Below are 18495 nucleotides of genomic sequence, written 5' to 3' on the forward strand. Positions count from 1 at the left end.
TCAAAGAATGGTGAGAAAGGCAGAGGAGAGAACTGATTCCAACAACACCCACAACAACAAATACTACTACTTTAAACATTCAATCTACTAGCATCACGTGTAAACTTCAAACAAAGGTGAGGAAATATTGGGATCGTAAAGTTAAGACCCCACACAGAAATTGAGAAGGCTGTAATTAAGACCTATGGGATGCCTGGTGTTTGCTGCAGCGACTACAGCTGGTTTCTGAAGCAAGAGACAGCGTCAATGATGCTGTCAAAGACAGCCTGGGAGGTGGAGGGCGCTGCAATTTCCCTCTAAGCTTCTAAAAAGCTGCTTACAAAAGCCACACCACACTGCTATGCTTACAACTGCTCACTCACACCAGGTCCTATGTCTTTCTCTCCCTCCCAATTGCTTTTATTATTTTTTCCCCTTGACCAGAGAAAGTTGGATACGTTGCAGATCTTTATAAAGATCTGGAAAATAAAATCTAAGCTTTGCCTTGGTTTTCACATCAAAATCATTTCTTCTTGGCTAAATTCAGCATGCAGCCTGCATTACTGAGCCCTCACTTGCAACCAATCAACAGTGGTGATAAGTCAGCTTCTCCCCAGAGAGATTTGCTGAGTACTATTGGGTATGCACATGTTATTAATGAGAAATAAAAATACCTGCTCTTCTCACCTACTATAAGCTGCTTTGCTGCATCTAGTAACTGCATTAAAAGTCTGGATTAGATAAATTATCTTTAAATCATCTTTGATTCTCTTTTACCTAAACTCTTAATCCTATTTTTTTCCCAAGGATACTTTTTAGAATGGTATTTTTAGTACAAAGAAGGTAGGTAGATAATAGACCATTGATTATCAGATTAGTACAGCATGTAATATGCCCTGGAAAAAGTTAAGGCTTTAGAGAAATACAGAGATTTTTCACTTATGGCTCCCTCGTCTATGAACTGTGTAACTCTGGATTCAGATTCCCTGAATCTCATGGAGATTTCTGTTAGAAACATTGGATAATGAAATCGACTTAGCACGACTGTCATGAGAGTTAGAGGAAAATACAAATACAAGAATACAAATGTAAGGAATGAAATCAAGAAATTGTAACAAAATAGTTATGAGTATTAGGGTTACGCAACACCAGACAGAATTTCTAAACCACATGGATCTACTGAATCGATGTGCGAGAGTTTAAATACAGATGTCATTCCCTCAACATTCTGAGCTGTGTGGCCTGCCATCTGCCAGGCATGGTGTTGAGTGCTGAAAAAAAACCAGGGACCCACCTTGACAAGTTTTGCTTTTGTGAGTCTTTTAGATGAATGGAAGGTGGACCATGAAGGAACCGCTGTACTGAACATGGAACAAGGAAGTCAATGATGTGTGAGATGACGGCGTGGGTGATGTGAACTGTTAAGAAAGAGGAGACACCAGATGGCTCAGGTAGCACAGGGGTCAAAGACATGCAGGTATTGTGGAGTAGCCATTTGATTCAGGTCCATAAAGGTGGAGCGCTCCCTGTTACTGACAAAGTCCAGGTGATTGTGGGCAGCAGCCTCTGAGCTGCCAGAGGGGAGCAATGATGGTTCTTTCCTCATTGGGGTGGGCTGGTCCGGGACAGCAGGGTGACTTAGCTGCATCACACAGTTATATTTTGAGATGGAAATAATACCAGCCTCTTGTTGCATGTGGTGGGGTGTTTTCACTGCTCTAAAAAGAGCTGAAATTGTACCAAAAGGAAATGGTTAATGTACAACCATTTCAAGAGATACCATATGAACAAAAGCCAATGATACTCAGAGAGGAAGTCCAAAGTGCATTGAAAGAAGTGGCAAAGAACAAGGCACCAGGAATTGATGGAATAAAAATTGAAATCTTTCAGGAAAGTGAGGCAGCACAGGAGGCACTCACTCATCTCTGCCAACATATTTGGAAGACAACTATCTGGCCAACTGATTGGAAGAGATCAATATTTATGCCCATTCCAAAGAGAGGTGACCCAACAGAATGCGGAAATCATCGGACAATCTCTTTGATATCTCAAGCGAGCAAAGTTTTGCTAAAGGTAATACAGAAACAGCTACAATCATACATTGACAGAGAACTTCCAGAGGTTCAAGCTGGATTCAGAAGAGGCTGTGGAATGAGAGATATTGCTGATATCCGACAGATCTTGGCTGAAAGCAGAGAATACCAGAAGGATGTTTACCTATGCTTTATTGACTATGCAAAGGCTTTCGATTGTGTGGATCATGACAAGCTATGGACAACATTGAGAAGTATGAGTATTCCAGAACAATTAATTGTACTTCTGAGAAATCTGTACCTAGACCAAGAAGCAATTGTTCAAACAGAACATGGGAACACTGAATGTTTTAAAATTGGGAAAGGTGTGAGACAGGGTTGTATTCTTTTGCCATACTTATTCAACCTGTAAGCTAAGCAAATAATACGAGAAGCTGGGTTCTATGAAGAAAAACGTGACGTCAGGATTGGAGGAAGACTCATTAACAACCTGCGATATGCAGATGATACAACCTTGCTTGCTGAAAGTGAAGAGGACTTGAAACATTTTCTTATGAAGATCAAAGAGCACATCCTTTGATATGGATTACATCTCAATGTCAAGAAAACAAAAATCCTCACCACTGGACCAATGGACAACATTCTCATCAATGGAGAAAAGATTGAAGTTGTCAAGGACTTCATTCTTTTTGGATCAACTATCAACACTCGCGGAAGTAGCAGTCAAGAGATCAGACGATGTATTGCACTGGGCAAATCTGCTGCACAGGAACTTTTTAAAGTATTGAAGAGCAGAGATGTCAGCTTGAAGACTAAGGTGCGCCTGACCCAGGCCATGGTGTTTTCAATAGCCTCATATGTATGCGGAAAGCTGGACAGTGAATAAGGAAGATCATAGAAGAATTGATGCCTTTGAGTTGTAGTGTTGAAGGAGAATACTGAAAGTGCCATGGACTGCCAAAAGAACCAATATATCTGTTTTGGAAGAAGTGCAGCCAGAGTGCTCCTTGGAGGCCAGGATGGCTAAGCTTCGTCTCTCATACTTTGGACATATTGTCCGGAGGAAACAGTCACTGGAGAAGGATGTCATGCTGGGTAAGGTGGAGGGTCAGAGAAAAAGAGGAAGACCCCTAACGAGATGGATTGGCCAGGTGACATCATTGATGGACTCAAGTGTGGCAGAGGTGTGAGGTTGGCCTAGGATAGGACATTGTTTCGTTCTGCTGTGCATGGGGTCGCTAGGAGTCGGTTCCGACTCGATGGCACCTGATAACAACAACAAAAAGAGCTGAAGTCTGGATAGATTTTCCAGTAAAGAATACATATATCAATACTTCTGCCCTGCTTTCCTGTCTTGAAACAATGAATCCTTGATTGTTCCTTTCTCACAACCTCCATATTTCCATTCTATGGGCAACCCCCCAATGCAGGCCCTCAATGCCTCACCTATCAATCATATGATGCTTTCTTAATTGGCCTCCTTGCCTTTAAGCTGTACCCAACCTCAAACCTGGGGACATGGTGTCACATCACTAAGTACTCCAGACATTTTTCAGATCACCATTGTGTCTTGGAGTTTGTCTTCACCCCCCTTACAGCCTGCAGAATGAAATGTAAACACTCTGGTCCATCACTGGAATTCCCACGTGATTACAGGGGTATTTACCTAGACATCAGACACTGACTACCACGAAGTACATTGGGTGGTCCCTAACTTATAATGGGGTTCTATCCTGACAACTCTGTCACCAGTGAATTCTAATATTAGTTGAATACAGTATGTCGGTGTTGTTTTGGCTTTCCTTATTCATCAGTATCTTTATCAATTTGATCTTTGAACATCTGAGAATGCTAACATCAGTATCGTATGCACTGCAACATATTATGAATGATAAAATGCATCAAAGAATGAAAATAGCAAAAAAAAACAAAAAAAAAAGGTCGAAAGTACGGTGTGTCATAATTCAAATACATCGTGCAAGTAGTCCCGTCTTATGAGATGTATTCAAATCACAACACACCACATTTACACCCATCTCTTGTTTCCATTAGTTTCATTGTCATGTTGTTGGAAACACAGCCAGAATGCTTCTTAGAAGCAATGTGGGAAAGACTTCGCTTCAAGAGGGTTGAGAGCATGGAGAAGGGCACCATGCAAAGTAGATGGTCAGCAGTTAAGAGGAAGAGTGTCTTCAAACACAGCAATGACCACGAGGATGGTGCAGAACCAGACAGTGCTTCCCTCTGTACATGGGGTCACTGTGAGTCACAACTGACCTGATGTCCCCCAACAACGAATAACCAATACAGGATGTCCTCTATGCCTCCTTGCCGCATGTCCTCCCTGCCCTATTCACATGCTCAGCCCTGTTGAATGCAGACAAATCCTCCCCAACCACCACATTGAGCCTACAAGCAAAGACTCTCCATGTTTAAAACCTGAGGTACAAATTTTTCCTCTAAAGCAGCAGGAAGCAAATATCTCAGGTCTGGTATGCCACTGATCTGCATTGCAGTCCCCACTCACCTCTGCCTAACAACATGGAAGGCATTTCCTAGAGAAACAGGTGGGTTGTGTCCTGAGAAATGTTTTTTATTTTTTTAATTTGTTATACATTACATGGGTCATGCAATTTGCTTCTTTTAATATTCCACCCACCCACCCCCAACCATTTAAAAGTGCAAAACAATCTCTTAGCTCGTGGACACCACAGAATCAGAACCCTGAGCTGTAGAGTTTGCTGACCTAGTTGGAAGTGCATGGTGTAAGCATGGTATTTTCACTTTTTCCTATTGAAGTATAACTTGTATGTGTTATTATTTTTAAGTGCCATCGAGTTGCTTCTTACACATAGTGGCCCTGTATAGGGTTTCCAAGGAGCAGCTGGTGAGCTTGAACCTCTGACCTTGTGGTTCAAACCAACTTTTCAATCTAGCGCATTAACCCACAGCGCCATACCAGGACTCCATGTTGTTGTTAATTGTCGTCAAGTCGATTCAGACCCATAGCGACACTGTATAGGGCTTCCAAGGAGCAGCTGGTGAGCTTGAACCACCGACTTTGCAGTTCAAACAACTTTGCAGTCTGATGCATTAGCCCATAGAACCTCACTAGGACTCCACAGCAACCTTTATAGTATCAATGTTTGGTTTAAAGTTTTTATTGTGAATTGAGTGAATGTTAGAGAGCAAATCTGCAGCTTTATATTCAGCAAAGATCCTGAGAGCAGAGGAACTCGATGGTGCCTGGTTATGACTACCAACCACACTGAAAGGGATCATATGAGAAGGTCTTGGATAGAATGGGAGAAAACTGTAATAATGGGTGTCAGTCTTATTAGGTGAAGAGCCCAATGAGTTATACATAAATATACAAATAATCCAATGAACTTGACCATAAATATGCAAATTTAGTGACCACCTTATAGGTCAAGACACTGGACATTTCCAGTATTCTAGAAGGCTCCTTCACGGTCCCTTATAATAAAGACCTTCATTAAACATGGACCACTTTGTTATAAAAGCAGAATCTACACTTTTTTGTCAATAGGTCTGGATTAAAGAGATGGTGAATGACCCTGTACAGCCTGAATTAAAACAGAGTGGAAAAAATCAAGATAGCATCGTCGTCATTCAAGATAGACTTTCAGATGTCATTAACCATCTTTCATGCCCAGTGAAGTTTGCAAGATAACTTGTTATTGCTAAGTACTCATGAGTTGGTTCTGATTCATAGTCAACTCATATAGACCAGGCATAGGGATTCCAACCACTGACCTTTTGATTCAAACACACTTTCCAGTCCTGTGTTTATCCTATAGCACCACATCACAAATGAAAGATAATTGTTGTTGTTGTTGTTAAGCGCCGTGGAGTTGGTTTCTGACTCACAGCAACCCTGTATAGGGTTTCTGAGGACTGGCTGGTGAGCTTGAACCACCGACCTTAAGATTCAAAAGGACCTTGCTGTCCAGAAAGAGAATTAGAAGCATCCAAAGGCAACTCTGATCATTCATGTTCCTTCTCTCCTGCAGCCTCAGGCTAATACCGCAGTCCCTTACCTGGGCCAAGATGAGCGTTGTTTGTTTGCAGGTGCTGCACTGGACTCGGAGTTTTCCTGGCTGCACTGCTTGACAAGGGCCTTTGCAATACACGTAGAAGCTGTTGTAAGGTGGTTTACCTGCTGGGAGAAAAAGCAGAGGAAATATCCAATCAATGCCAAATTAGCCACTCTAAGATAAGAAACTCTCTGTAAAGAACTTGGGAGAGAAAATGTTAAAATGAAGTGCTCGGGTTGGAACATGAGTAGGAAACATCCTTCAATAAGGACACAATCAATTAATTCAGAAAATCTACTTTTATGCTCAGAAGAATGGAAATCACCTCCTCTTCTTGCCCATAGCCCATTGACTTCCTCAGTAAAGGAGCTCCGTGGCCACACACATTGGCAACTTTGTGGCTGAAGCCCAGGGCCAGCTCTGCTGGTGATGTTTTCCAAGAGGACAGACTATTTAGATGCTGCTGAGGATTCAGAAAGCCCTGCCCGCCCCTGCTCTGCTGAACCACACTCCAGAGATTTCCACTCAAGCTCTTAGCCACAGGGACACACAGCCCATTCTTCGGGATACAGATGATATGCACACAAAGTGCTGAGTTTCCATAGAGATCATCCAAAGCATGGTCACAGGTGTAGACCTAAAACTGAGACAAGCCCACCCTCCCACCCCCAAGAAGCTTAGCAGACTGAGCAGAAATGGACACTTTGTATTTCTTTAGTATTTGCCCTAATCAGACAAATGCCATTTGAATAGTGCACGCTGTTTCAAGGGTTAAAACAACAACAATCCACTCATTCAACATTTGTGATCATGTGTTTCACAAGTCACAATGCAGAGATTGCATTACTCTGTGAAATTAAGGAGACAAACTGAATGGTTCACACCACCATGTCTGTATATTGGAAGCATTTGCTAATAAAATTTCCATCTCCTAGAATTACTAACAAGTTCTTCATTCCTACCTTTATGTTGTTTTGGGGGAAGGTGACATAAAAGTTAATTCGTTTTAAATTTTACTATTATCATCAAACCCATCTAAAAGTATCCACTAGGGATTGTAATCATTATACTGAAACACAATATGATTGGTTGAATACAAAACTGATGATCCTCTCGGTAAACTATCACTCAATTCACAATGAAAGCTTTTAAATACCCAGTAATAAAGTGCTTTTGATCATCACATGTGAAAACCTTTACACATGTCCCAAATACACAAGATAAAATTAAAAAAAAAAAAAAAATTAGTGCAAGAATAGTAATGAAAAACAAAACAATATTAGGTACATTGTAGTTCCACCGATTAGACTCATTTAAGAAGAGCATCTGCCAACAGATTAATGTTTCATTTGTACAGACATCCTTACTTGCACTGTAGGTGAGGACACTTTGGAAAATGCACATCACAATAAAGATGCCACGTTTGATAATTGCATCTTGTGTTGGCATATTTTGTAAACATTTCTGAGAGTAATATGAAGCTTCCATTATAAAATAAACCCATCACCACTGGGTTTATTTGTTGTTAAGTGCTGTCTAGTTGATTCCAACCCATAGCGACTCTGTACAGGGTTTCCAAGGAGCAGCTGGTGAGCTTGAACCACTGACGTAGGACAGGGTAAAACTGCTCCGTTAGAGCTTCAGAAACTGTAAATGAGTATTGGAGCACACAGCCTCCTCTTTTTCTAGAGGAGTGACTGGTGTGTTTGAACTGCCAACCTTGCCCTCAGCAGACCAGTGCTTAGTCCACAGCATTACCAGAACTCCCTTCCCATAAAAAAGATAAACTGTATGTGTTTATTGATGAGAATCTACGATTTACTGACAGTTCAGTTGTAGTTTTCATGCCTTAATATGTGAGATGTTGCAGTTGTGTTCAGTGCCATCGAGTGGGTTCTGACTCCTAGCAAACCTGAACATACCGGGTTTCAGAGGACTAGCTAGTCGGTTTCATCTGCCGACCACTGATCCAACCGATAGTACCACAGCAGGAGCCTAGTCAATACATACAATGTTATTAGCAAATAAAATTATATAAAATGTATCCTTAAGGTTCTATATTTATCATAAGCAAAGCAGGCCAAGTCATGGATTAATGGTCTATACGTATTTATAACATAACAACTGATAGACAATCCCGAGACCTGTAACAATTCCACTGGGTCCTAAGAAGGGCTGAATAAAAGCAATAGGCACTAAGGCATTATCACCATTAAAACCTTTATTAGTCATTGTCAAGTCACAGCATGGTGACAGATTTGTATTTTAATATTCATTTTCCTTTTTTTTCTTTTAACAATGTATACTTTTATAACATTTATGAGTCTTCTGAATATCGTTTTAGTTCATCAGTCTACAATTTTGAGTGACATACTCTTGCAATATATCTGCTTCGCTTTCTCAATTTCCTCATCTATAAAGTGGGAAATGAAGGTTCTCAACCCAGGTAGCTGTATTAATGACACAAGAAAATGAAGACCAGCAGAGTAACGTCATTGCTATTACTATTAATACTATGCCCACCATAGCTGATGAATCCAATAAATAAAATTAAAATTCTCTAAAAAAAAACAAACAAAAACCTTTATCAGTCATATGAGCTATCACAATTTCACAAGTTTTATAACCTACTGTATAGCTTAAACAATAAAGAGGGGCAGAAAGATAAAGAATGAGGAAAGCTCTCCAAAGAAAAGTCACGGTGTTTCAAAGATGTAAGAACTGCAGAAAAATCATATTAGTAAAAATTTTACAATATTAAAAGCATCTCAGAAATTGCAGGATGTGAAATAACTCTTCTCTCTGCCTTCTGGCAACAGCGATGTTTGCAACATCGTTTCAGCCAATGATATCGCAAGGCAGAATAAGAAGTCTGGGAGTCCCTTCCATAGCTACTCGGGCTACAACCTTCACTCCAGTCCTTGAGAAGTTCTTCAGACAAGGCTACGTGCCCTAGAAACACACGAGATGACATACAATCTATTACACTCTGCTTCCCAGAGCCAGCTGCAAGTTGGGGATTAATAGCCCGTCTAGGGAAATCAGGTCAGGCAAGGTCTGACAATGGTAAATTTCAAACCGTTGACTCCGTTCAAGCAAGCAGTGGGGGCTCAGTCTCAGGTCTGAGAGTCTATGAGAAAAAGGTCCTAGAGCCAGAAGACGGCTTTCCGATGTATGTGGCTGTGAACCACCATTTTAAGTTGGCTTCTCTGTGCTCTGGTGAGGTTTGTGTTCACTGGGCAAGACCCAGACCTCAGCAACACCAAAGAGTTCTTGTGAGCAAGGTTTCCATTGGCAGAACTGGGAGCCGAGGTAGGGATGCCACAATGTGGAGTAAGACCTCTACCAGAACCACAGGACAAGGACAAGAAGGACTGGAGAGACTTTGCTTAGGTGTGTATCTGTCCCTCATCAAGAACTTCAGCCTCCCCTTCACATCTTCTTGGACCTTAAGAACCTTTATTAAGACTCTCTATGTGGTCTGTCTTGACCACTCACAATAAGCAAAGCACCTATGTCCGTGTTGATAGCCTTCTTTCCTTTTATCTAAAAAGTCTTCAAACCTAGAGAAATAAGGCAGAAATGACACACCTTATACCCTCCACTGCTCCAGCACTGGTCAACATTTTGCCCCATTTGAGCACGCTCTCTCACCATATGAGTGTGTGTGTGTGCACATGTACATCCATGTATAAACACAGATACACAACCGAGAGGGAGTCTCTCCAGTCTTCCTTGTACTTGTCCTGAGATTCTGGTAGGAATTTGACTTCATAGATGAGTCCTGGTGGCTTTCCAGGATAAACACTGAACTGCAAACCACAAGGTCAGCAGTTCGAGTCCAGTAGCCATTACATTGGGGAAGATGAGGCTTTTTGATCCTGTAAAGATTTAAAGCCTTACACAAACCCGAACCAACTCGACATCACTTAACAACAACACACATATGGGGAGCATGGGGATTCAACAAGATAAACAGGGGCTGTGAGCCACAAGTTTACCAGTTCAATCCTACCTGCTGCTCTGAGGAAGAACGTTGAGGGGTTGTACGTCCCAGAAGATTTACAGCCTCCGAAACTGTACAAGGTTGCTATGAGTCTGTACCAACTCAACAGCACTTAAAAACAACAGCAACAACATATATACATATACCCACACACCTACTTATATTGGGGCTGCATCATTTGTAAATTTGAGTTAAAGACATAGAAACATGTCACCTCCTAAATCCTCAAATCTTAATATCCTAAAAATAAGTATTTCTGCATGTAAGCCATACAGTTTTCTAATGACTTTGCTTATTTCAGTTGCTCTGTTCAGAGGCTAATAATGGTAACTGCGCTTTAAGAATACATTGGAGTCCTGGTGTGGCGCTGTAGGAGAAAGCACTCAGCCTCAAAGGTCAGTTTGATCTGCAAAGTCAGTGGTTCAAGGCCACCAGTTACTCCCGGGAAACTCAGGGTCATTGTGAGTCAGAACTGACTTGATGACACTTAACAACAGCAAGAATATTTACAGGATACTACACTGTGGGTTAATGCCCTGGACTGCGAGTCCGGTTTGAATCACAAGGTCAGTGGTTCAAGTTCATCAGCTGCTCCTTGGAAACCCTATACAGTGCTGCAATGAGTTGGAACCGACTTGAGAGCACACAAACACCACCATCAAGATCACTACCAGGGTAATTTACAAGCTATTAAAAAGTGCTACTAGTGTGGCACTGTGAGTTAATGTGTGGGACTGCAAGGTGGGTTTGCCCCACAAGGTTGGTGGTTCAAGCTCACCAGCCGCTCCTGGGAAATGCTATGGGTCGGAACTGACTCAACAGCACTTTACAACAATAACAACAACTCGGGTCAAACACCTTAGGTGACACTAACACAATAAACAAGTGCACTGAGCAATGGATTTTGTAGCTATTCCTGCCTGGGCACCGCCAAAGGCCTCGTATGCGCCACACCATCAAAGCCACAGAATCCTTCTTTTTAGGAAGCATCTTGTGAAACTGTATTTCTCAGAGAAGCAAAAAATATTCAAGAAGAGATTAAACCACTCTGTAAGGCTCAATCTATCATTAGTGTTAGTGGTAACACTTGTACCCCTAAAGCCCACTGAAGACATACAGTCAGAATACTCCTTAGAAGACAGGACGGTGAGATTGCCTCTCACATACTTAGGACATGTCATCAGGAGGGGCCAGTCCCTGGAGAAGGACATCATGCTAGACAAATAAAAGGTCAGTGGAAAGGAGGACGGCACTCGGGGAGCTGGGACGGCCACTGTGACTGCAGAAACGGGCTCAGACATAACAATTGTGCACCTGGTATAGGAGCGGGCTGTTCAGTTCTGTTGTACATGGGCCACTGAGTTAGAATCAACTGGATCGGCACCTAACAGCATGGGGGACTTAATCTTTGGTGAGTCTACCTGGCAAAGTTCAGAGTCCTGAAAACCCACTGACAATTCGGTTCTACCTACCACCAACCCAGAAACAAACGCATAGCATTAGTTTGTCATATGCCAAGAAGGTTGGTGTACTATGCATCACTTGTTAATTACTATTAGTAATAATTCCACAGAGTAAACTAATGTCCATTTCATTCGGAAGCACCCACCCCTTTACTTCTCTCTGTGAAGTTGTTAGGATCACAGTCAGGATTGGCTCAGGGTCTTTTTGTATTTTTTTAAACAAGCTTTGGCCAGTTTTATTAAAGAAAAAAAAAATGCATGCTTTATTTTTCACCAGTTTGTTCTGGCATGCTTCTAACGATAGCAGAATCACCTGGATCAACGATAGCCAGTGTGCACACTCGGTAGTATTTCCCACACGCTGTGCCCAGTTCTATATTATTGCCACTGTAGTGATGGACACCAGTTTGGGCCAACATGGCGTAGTACTCGTTCTCGGATTTCCTCAAGGCCGGGCAGTTGTTGGCCAGGATGACCAGCTTCACTTTGCCTTGCCGGATCATCTTCAGAGTCTGCTTGTAACCCAGCACGTATTTCCCACTTTTCATAACAAGTTGGAGCCGCGAGTTGATCCACTCCAGCGACTTTTTCGTCTTCTTTGCCTTAGGTGTGAGATGGCCCCCAACCAAGAGCAGCCGCCAAGATGGCGGGGGAGGGAGAAAGGCTGACTCAGGGTCATTTTGCAGTGTGAATGTTCAGTAGTTTGCCATTGTTTCTTACTATTATAACTTTACCGTCAATTTGAATTTTTCTCTCCGAGTTTGCCTGGTTAAATCTTCTTCAGTTTAGTCTCATCTTTTCTTTTACTTCCTTTTCTTGGGACCCAAACATGTCAACAGCATAAACAATGCTCACAAGATATTGACTGCATCCATAATAATGAAGAGTATATGCCATTTGCTTTGCCTTTTGGATAAAACTATACAGTCTATGGAATTTCCTGGGGTTTTTTTTGTGTTTTGTTTTTTAATTTTCTGTCTTAGTTAATGGGCTAATGTAAAGACAACTGTTTCAAAGAGATCCTTGGATACTTGAAAAAAGTCATTCTGATTATCATAAAAAGGTTTGGTGACCTGAGGAAATGTAATCACATAGAGTCAAGAATTGAATTCCTTTGTAGGGGAGAGAGCAAGTTTGAATCTATTTTAACTAGGTAACATCACCTTCATTATTCATATACGAGAAAACAGCAGAGATACAATGATTTAAAATAATATTTGTCACATCTGAGCGTATCAAAAACAGTAGATGAGTGTTTTCAACAGCAGTCTGTGCAGTGATAAAAACACTCTGTATCAACACTTTGCAATGTGGTAGTTGCTAGCTACACGTGTGTCAGTTTTCCAGTGTGGCAGTTTGTGTGTTGGGTGTGCGGCTAGTATTTGAATAGACAGTCTAATCCTTGGTGCATACGGTTACTGGGGCATTCAGACTAACACAGACTAGGAAGAAACATTGGGGATCGTCTTCCAAAAATTAATCAATGACAATCCTGTGACTAACAGCAGGATAGTGCCAGATATGCTAGAAAATGAAACCCTAGGTGAGGAGGCACTCCACTTGCTTGTCGCTCAAACAAACTAATGATCAGGATGATGACACAGAACTGGGCTACGTTTCAGTTCATTGTACGTGACGCCACCGGAAGTCAAGAGCTGCTTGCTCAACAAAACCACCAACCACAGAGCAACATGAGGTTAGTGAAAATTTGCAATGTGACTAGAAAGAAAAATCACATTAATAGCTCCATGAATTTTAAGTAATTTAATTTAAATAGCCATTTTTGGGTTGTTGTCCATTGTTGTTAGATGCTGTCAAGTCGATTCCAACTCATAGCAACCAGGTATTTGGGCTGCTGTTATTGCTGAGTGCCATGGAGTTGTTTCTGACTGTGAGCAACACTGGATAGGGTTTCTGAGGCTGCAAATCTTTACGGGAGCAGAAGTCTCATCTTTCTCCTGTGGCTCAACTGTAGATTCAAACTGCCGACCTCGTAGTTAGCAGGCCAGCTCACATTTCATCACGCTACCAGGAATCCTTAATCTTCGGATTGATGTTTCCCTTTGGGTGCTGTAAAATCAGTTCCAATTCATAGCGAGCCTGCACGGGGTTTCCAAGACATGGCTGGTAGCTTTGAACTTGTGGTTAGCAGTGGAGTGCTTCTCCTAAGTGCTGTCGAGTCCGATCTGACTCATAGCGAACCTGCGTAAGGTTTCCAATGTACCGCTAGTGGGTTTGACCCACCAACCTTGTAGTAAGAAGTCCAGTGGCAGGACTGGCAAGCTATCTTACAGCTGTGGGTTGTTGTTATTGTTGTTAGGTGCTATCAAGTCGGTTCAGACTCACAGCGACTCTATATACAACAGGAAGAAACACTGCCTGGTGTTGCGCCATCCTCACTAGCATTGCTACATTTTATTACATTGCTGCTGCCCCTGTGCCAATTCATCTCGTGGGGGTGGGGGGTGTCTCCTTCTGTGCCAAGCAGGATGTCCTTCTCCTGGGACTAGTCCCTCCTGAAAACATATCTGAAGTATGAGAGACAAAGTCTCATCAGACTAACTTCCAAGGAGCATTTTGGTTGTAGTTCTTCTGGCACAGATTTGTATGTTCTTCTGGCAGTCCATGGTACTTTTAATATTCTCCTCCAACACCATGACTCAAATGCATCCATTCTTCTACAGTCTTCCTTATTCACTGACCATATTTCACATGCATATGAGGTTACTGAAAATACCATGCATACCAATTTTACATGCATATGAGGCTATTGAAAAAGAAAAACGTTGGACTATCATATTTGAAATCAGAAGCATTGATACTTTATTACCACAAAATAATGACAAATTTCATAGCTAAAGTAAAAAACTAACAATTATAAATTTATTCCAACATGTAACAATACTTTCAGAAACACAGTTACTATATCCTTCCTTATACAGGGCCGTCACACACAGTGTCTCCAGCTACAATTCTATGTTCTTCAGGCAGAGGTCTTCCTTGCAGAAAAAACAACATGATGTTATTTACAAATGACTTCAACTCATACGGGTATAGCCATCCATCTGATAGTGCATATTTTCCTATGTGTTTAACAATCCCTAAGGAGACTCTGCTCTTCAAAGTTTTAACTGAATTTCCCAATGCCCATGTGCACAGGCTTTTAATGAATGGTACCTGTACATTTATCTCATCTGGTGGATAGCAGTTGCTGATTCACGCTAAAGTCTTTGCCTGTTGTTTAGTGGTTGTTGTTGCCAACTTGTTTCTTCATTACTCATTTTGAAAGTAATAATCAAAAGTTCCATGTCAAGACAATGCTGTAGAGTGAAGTGTATTTTAAGGATAAGTGTGTATAAATGATGAGGTTCATTGGTACAGTAAATTGGGGTGTACTTTCTTCCCAGAAATGGGCAAGGTGAAGGGAATAGTTGTAATCATGGTAAATTCAAAAGAGTCAACTGAATGCAATGACTAAAATTTGGATGGAAGAACTTATTGCTGTTACAGATGTCTGTGAATGATGTCGTTGTTGTTGTTGTTGTCAGGTGCCATCGAGTCAGAACTGACTCACAGCGACCCCAAGCACAGCAGAAAGAAACAATGTCCAATCCTGGGCCAACCTCACTACCGCTGCCACCTGGCCGATCCATCTCATTGGGGATCTTCCTTTTTTTCTCAGACCCTCCATCTTACCCAGCATGACATCCTTCTCCAGCGACTGTTCCCTCCTGACAATATGTCTAAAGTATGAGAGATGAAGTTTAGCCATCTTGGCCTCAAAACAGCACTCTGGCTACACTTCTTCCAAAACAAATCTATTGGTTCTTTTGGCAGCCCATGGCACGTTTAGTATTCTCCTCCAACACCACAACTCAAAGGCATCAATTCTTCTACGGTCTTCCTTATTCACTGTCCAGCTTTCTCATCCATATGAGATTACTGAAAATACCATGGCTTGGGTCAGGCACACCTTAGTCCTCAAGCTGCCATCTTTGCTCTTCAACCCTTTAAAAAGTTCCTGTGCAGCAGATTTGCCCAGTGCAATACGTCGTCTGATCTCTTGACTGCTGCTTCCGTGAGTGTTGATAGTTGATCCAAGAAGAATGAAGTCCTTGACAACCTCAATCTTTTCTCCATTGATAAGAAGGTTTATTGGTCCAGTGGTGAGGATTTTTGTTTTCTTGACATTGAGATGCAATCCATACCGAAGGCTGTGTTCCTTGATCTTCATCAGTAAATATTTCAAGTTCTCTTCACTTTCAGCAAGCAAGGTTGTATCATCTGCATATCGCAGGTTGCTAATGAGTCTTCCTCCAATCCTGATGCCTCGTTTTTCTTCATAGAACCCAGCTTCTCAGATTATTTGCTCAGCATACAGGTTGAATAAGTATGGTGAAAGAACACAACCTTGTCGCACACCTTTCCCAATTTTAAAACATTCAGTGTTCCTGTGCTCTGTTTGAACAACTGCTTCTTGGTCCAGGTACAGATTCCTCATGAGCACAAAGAAGTGTTCTGGAATACTCATACTTCTCAATGTTGTCCATAGCTTGTCATGATCCACACAATCGAAAGCCTTTGTGTAGTCAATAAAGCAGGGGTAAACATCCTTCTGGTATTCTCTGCTTTCAGCCAAGATCCATCGGACATCAGCAATGATATCTCTTTTTTCATGGCCTCTTCTGAATCCAGCTTGAATCTCTGGAAGTTCTCTATGTATGATTGTAGCTGTTTCTGTATTACCTTTAGCAAAACTTTACTTGCTTGAGACGTCAAAGAGATTGTCCAATGTTTTGGAATGGGCACATATATGGATCTCTTCCAATCAATCGGCCAGAGAGTTGTCTTCCAAATTTCTTGGCAGAGATGAGTGAGTGCCTCCTGTGCCACCTCATTTTCTGTCTATACGTCTCCAAAAATAGATTTGTTTATTCTTCTGGCAGTGCATGGTCCTTTTAACATTCTTCTCCAACACCATAACTCAAGTCTGTCAGTTCTTCTATGAGTTTTCTTATTCACTGTCCAACGGTCATATGCATACAGGTGACTGAAAATGCTATGGCTTAGGTCAGGCACAGCTAAGTCCTCAAAGAGAAATCTTTGCTCTTGAATGATGTAACGAGACATTTTACAGTAGATTTGCCTAATGCGATACATTGAGTTCTTGACTACTACTTCCATGAGCATTGATTGGGGATCGAAGCAAAATGAAGTCTTTGACGACTTTAATTTTTTTTCTGTTTATCATGATGCTATTTATTGGTCCAGAGGTGAGGAATTTTGTTTTCTTTTCATTGAGGCACAATCTATAATAAAGGCTGTGGTCTTTGAGCTTTACCAGTATTGTAAGTTTTCTCCCTTTCAATAATCAAGGTGTATCATCAGCATATCAGAGGTTTTTAAAGAGTTTTCCTACAATTCTGATGCCACATTCTTCATATAATCCAAATTGTTGGATTATTTGCACAGTATACAGACTGATTAAGTACGGAAAATAATACAACCCTGGCACACACCTTTCTTGATCTTAAATCATTCAGTCTTCCCTCTTTCTGCTCAAACAACTGCCTCTTGGTCTCTGCACAGGTTCCTCATGAGCACAATTAAGTGTTCTGGAATACTCATTCTTGCAATTTACCCATAGCTTGTCATGATCCACACAGTCAAAAGCCTTTGCATAGTCAATAAAGCACGGGTAAACATCTTTTGGGAATTCTCTGCTTTCAGTCAATATCCATCTGGCATCAGCAATAATATCCCTTGTTCCACATCCTTGTCTGAATCCAGCTTGAACCTCTAGTAGTTTCTTGTCAATGTACTATTGTACCTGCTTTTGAATTATCATTAGCAAAATTTTACTTGCACAGGGTATTAAAGATATTGTTCGATGATTTCCACATTGTCATGTCACTTGTGGAGTGGTCACAAATTTGAGACTCTTCCAACTGTGGTCCAGGAAGCTAACTTCCAATTTTTTTGGCAAAGATAAGTGAGGGCCTTTAGCGCTCAATCAGCATGTTGAAATACTTCAATTTGTATTTCATCAATTCTTGGAGCTTTCTTTTTCACCAATTTCTTCATCTTGTACTTCGTCCTTCATTACTATTGGTTATGGATCATAAGGTACCTCTTTAAAGCTCCAAATATCTTTGGTACAGCGACTCTCTGTATTCATTGCATCTTCTTTTGATGCTTTCTGTATCATTCAACATAGAATCCTTCAATATGGTGCCTGAGACTTGAACTTACTCTTCAATTCTTTCAGCTTGAAATGTGAAGTGCGTTATTACCTTTTGTTTTTCTAAATCCAGATCTTTGCATATTTCATTATAATATTTGACTCTGTCTTCTTGATTTGTCCTTTGAGATTTTCTTTCACTCTTTTACGTTATCATTTCTTCTAGTTGCTTTGTTGTTGTTGTGGTTGTTAAGTGCCATCGAGTCAGTTCAGATCCATAGAGACCCTGAACAGGGTTTCTGAGGCTGTAAATTTTTACAGGAGCAGGAAGCCTCATCTTTCTCCCACAGAGCAGTCAGTAGTTTCGAACTGCTGACCTTGTGGTTCACAGCCAGATTCGTAACCATTACGCTACCAGAGCTCCTTTAGCTTTTATATATTCAAGAGTCTCTTTTGACATGGTATTGTTTTCTCTTTTTCTTTCTTTCTTTCCTGTCTTTTTAAATGACCTTTTGCTTTCTTCCTGATGATATTCTTGATATCATCTCATAACTCCTCTGGTATCAATAATTATTTTACAATGCATCAAATCTATTCTTGAGATGCTCTCAAACTCAGTGGAATATTCTTAAGCCCATATTTTGGCTCTGGTGGACTTTTAAAACATTCCTTCCACTTAAATTTGAACTTGCTGAACAACTGATGGTCGGTCTACCATCTGCACCTGACCTTGTTTTGGCTGATGATATTGAGCTTCTTCATGTCTCTTTCCACA

At 41.2% G+C, this 18495-nt stretch overlaps 1 protein-coding gene across 1 annotated transcript in view; it reads right to left on the reverse strand.

Moving 5' to 3' along the window:
• Positions 1–1426: 1426 nt before the first annotated feature.
• Positions 1427–18495, reverse strand: part of LOC102836378 (E3 ubiquitin-protein ligase parkin-like) — a 345250-nt gene continuing 328181 nt past the window's right edge. The window contains exons 4-5 of the mRNA XM_006871184.1: positions 6074–6195; positions 1427–1594 (exon numbers count right to left, since the gene is read on the reverse strand). Coding sequence (XP_006871246.1) covers positions 1427–1594; positions 6074–6195 — 290 coding nt within the window. The remainder of the gene's footprint in view (positions 1595–6073; positions 6196–18495) is intronic.

The sequence above is a fragment of the Chrysochloris asiatica genome, unplaced genomic scaffold (assembly GCF_000296735.1).
Source record: "Chrysochloris asiatica unplaced genomic scaffold, ChrAsi1.0 scaffold00162, whole genome shotgun sequence".
Taxonomy (NCBI): Eukaryota; Metazoa; Chordata; class Mammalia; order Afrosoricida; family Chrysochloridae; genus Chrysochloris; species Chrysochloris asiatica.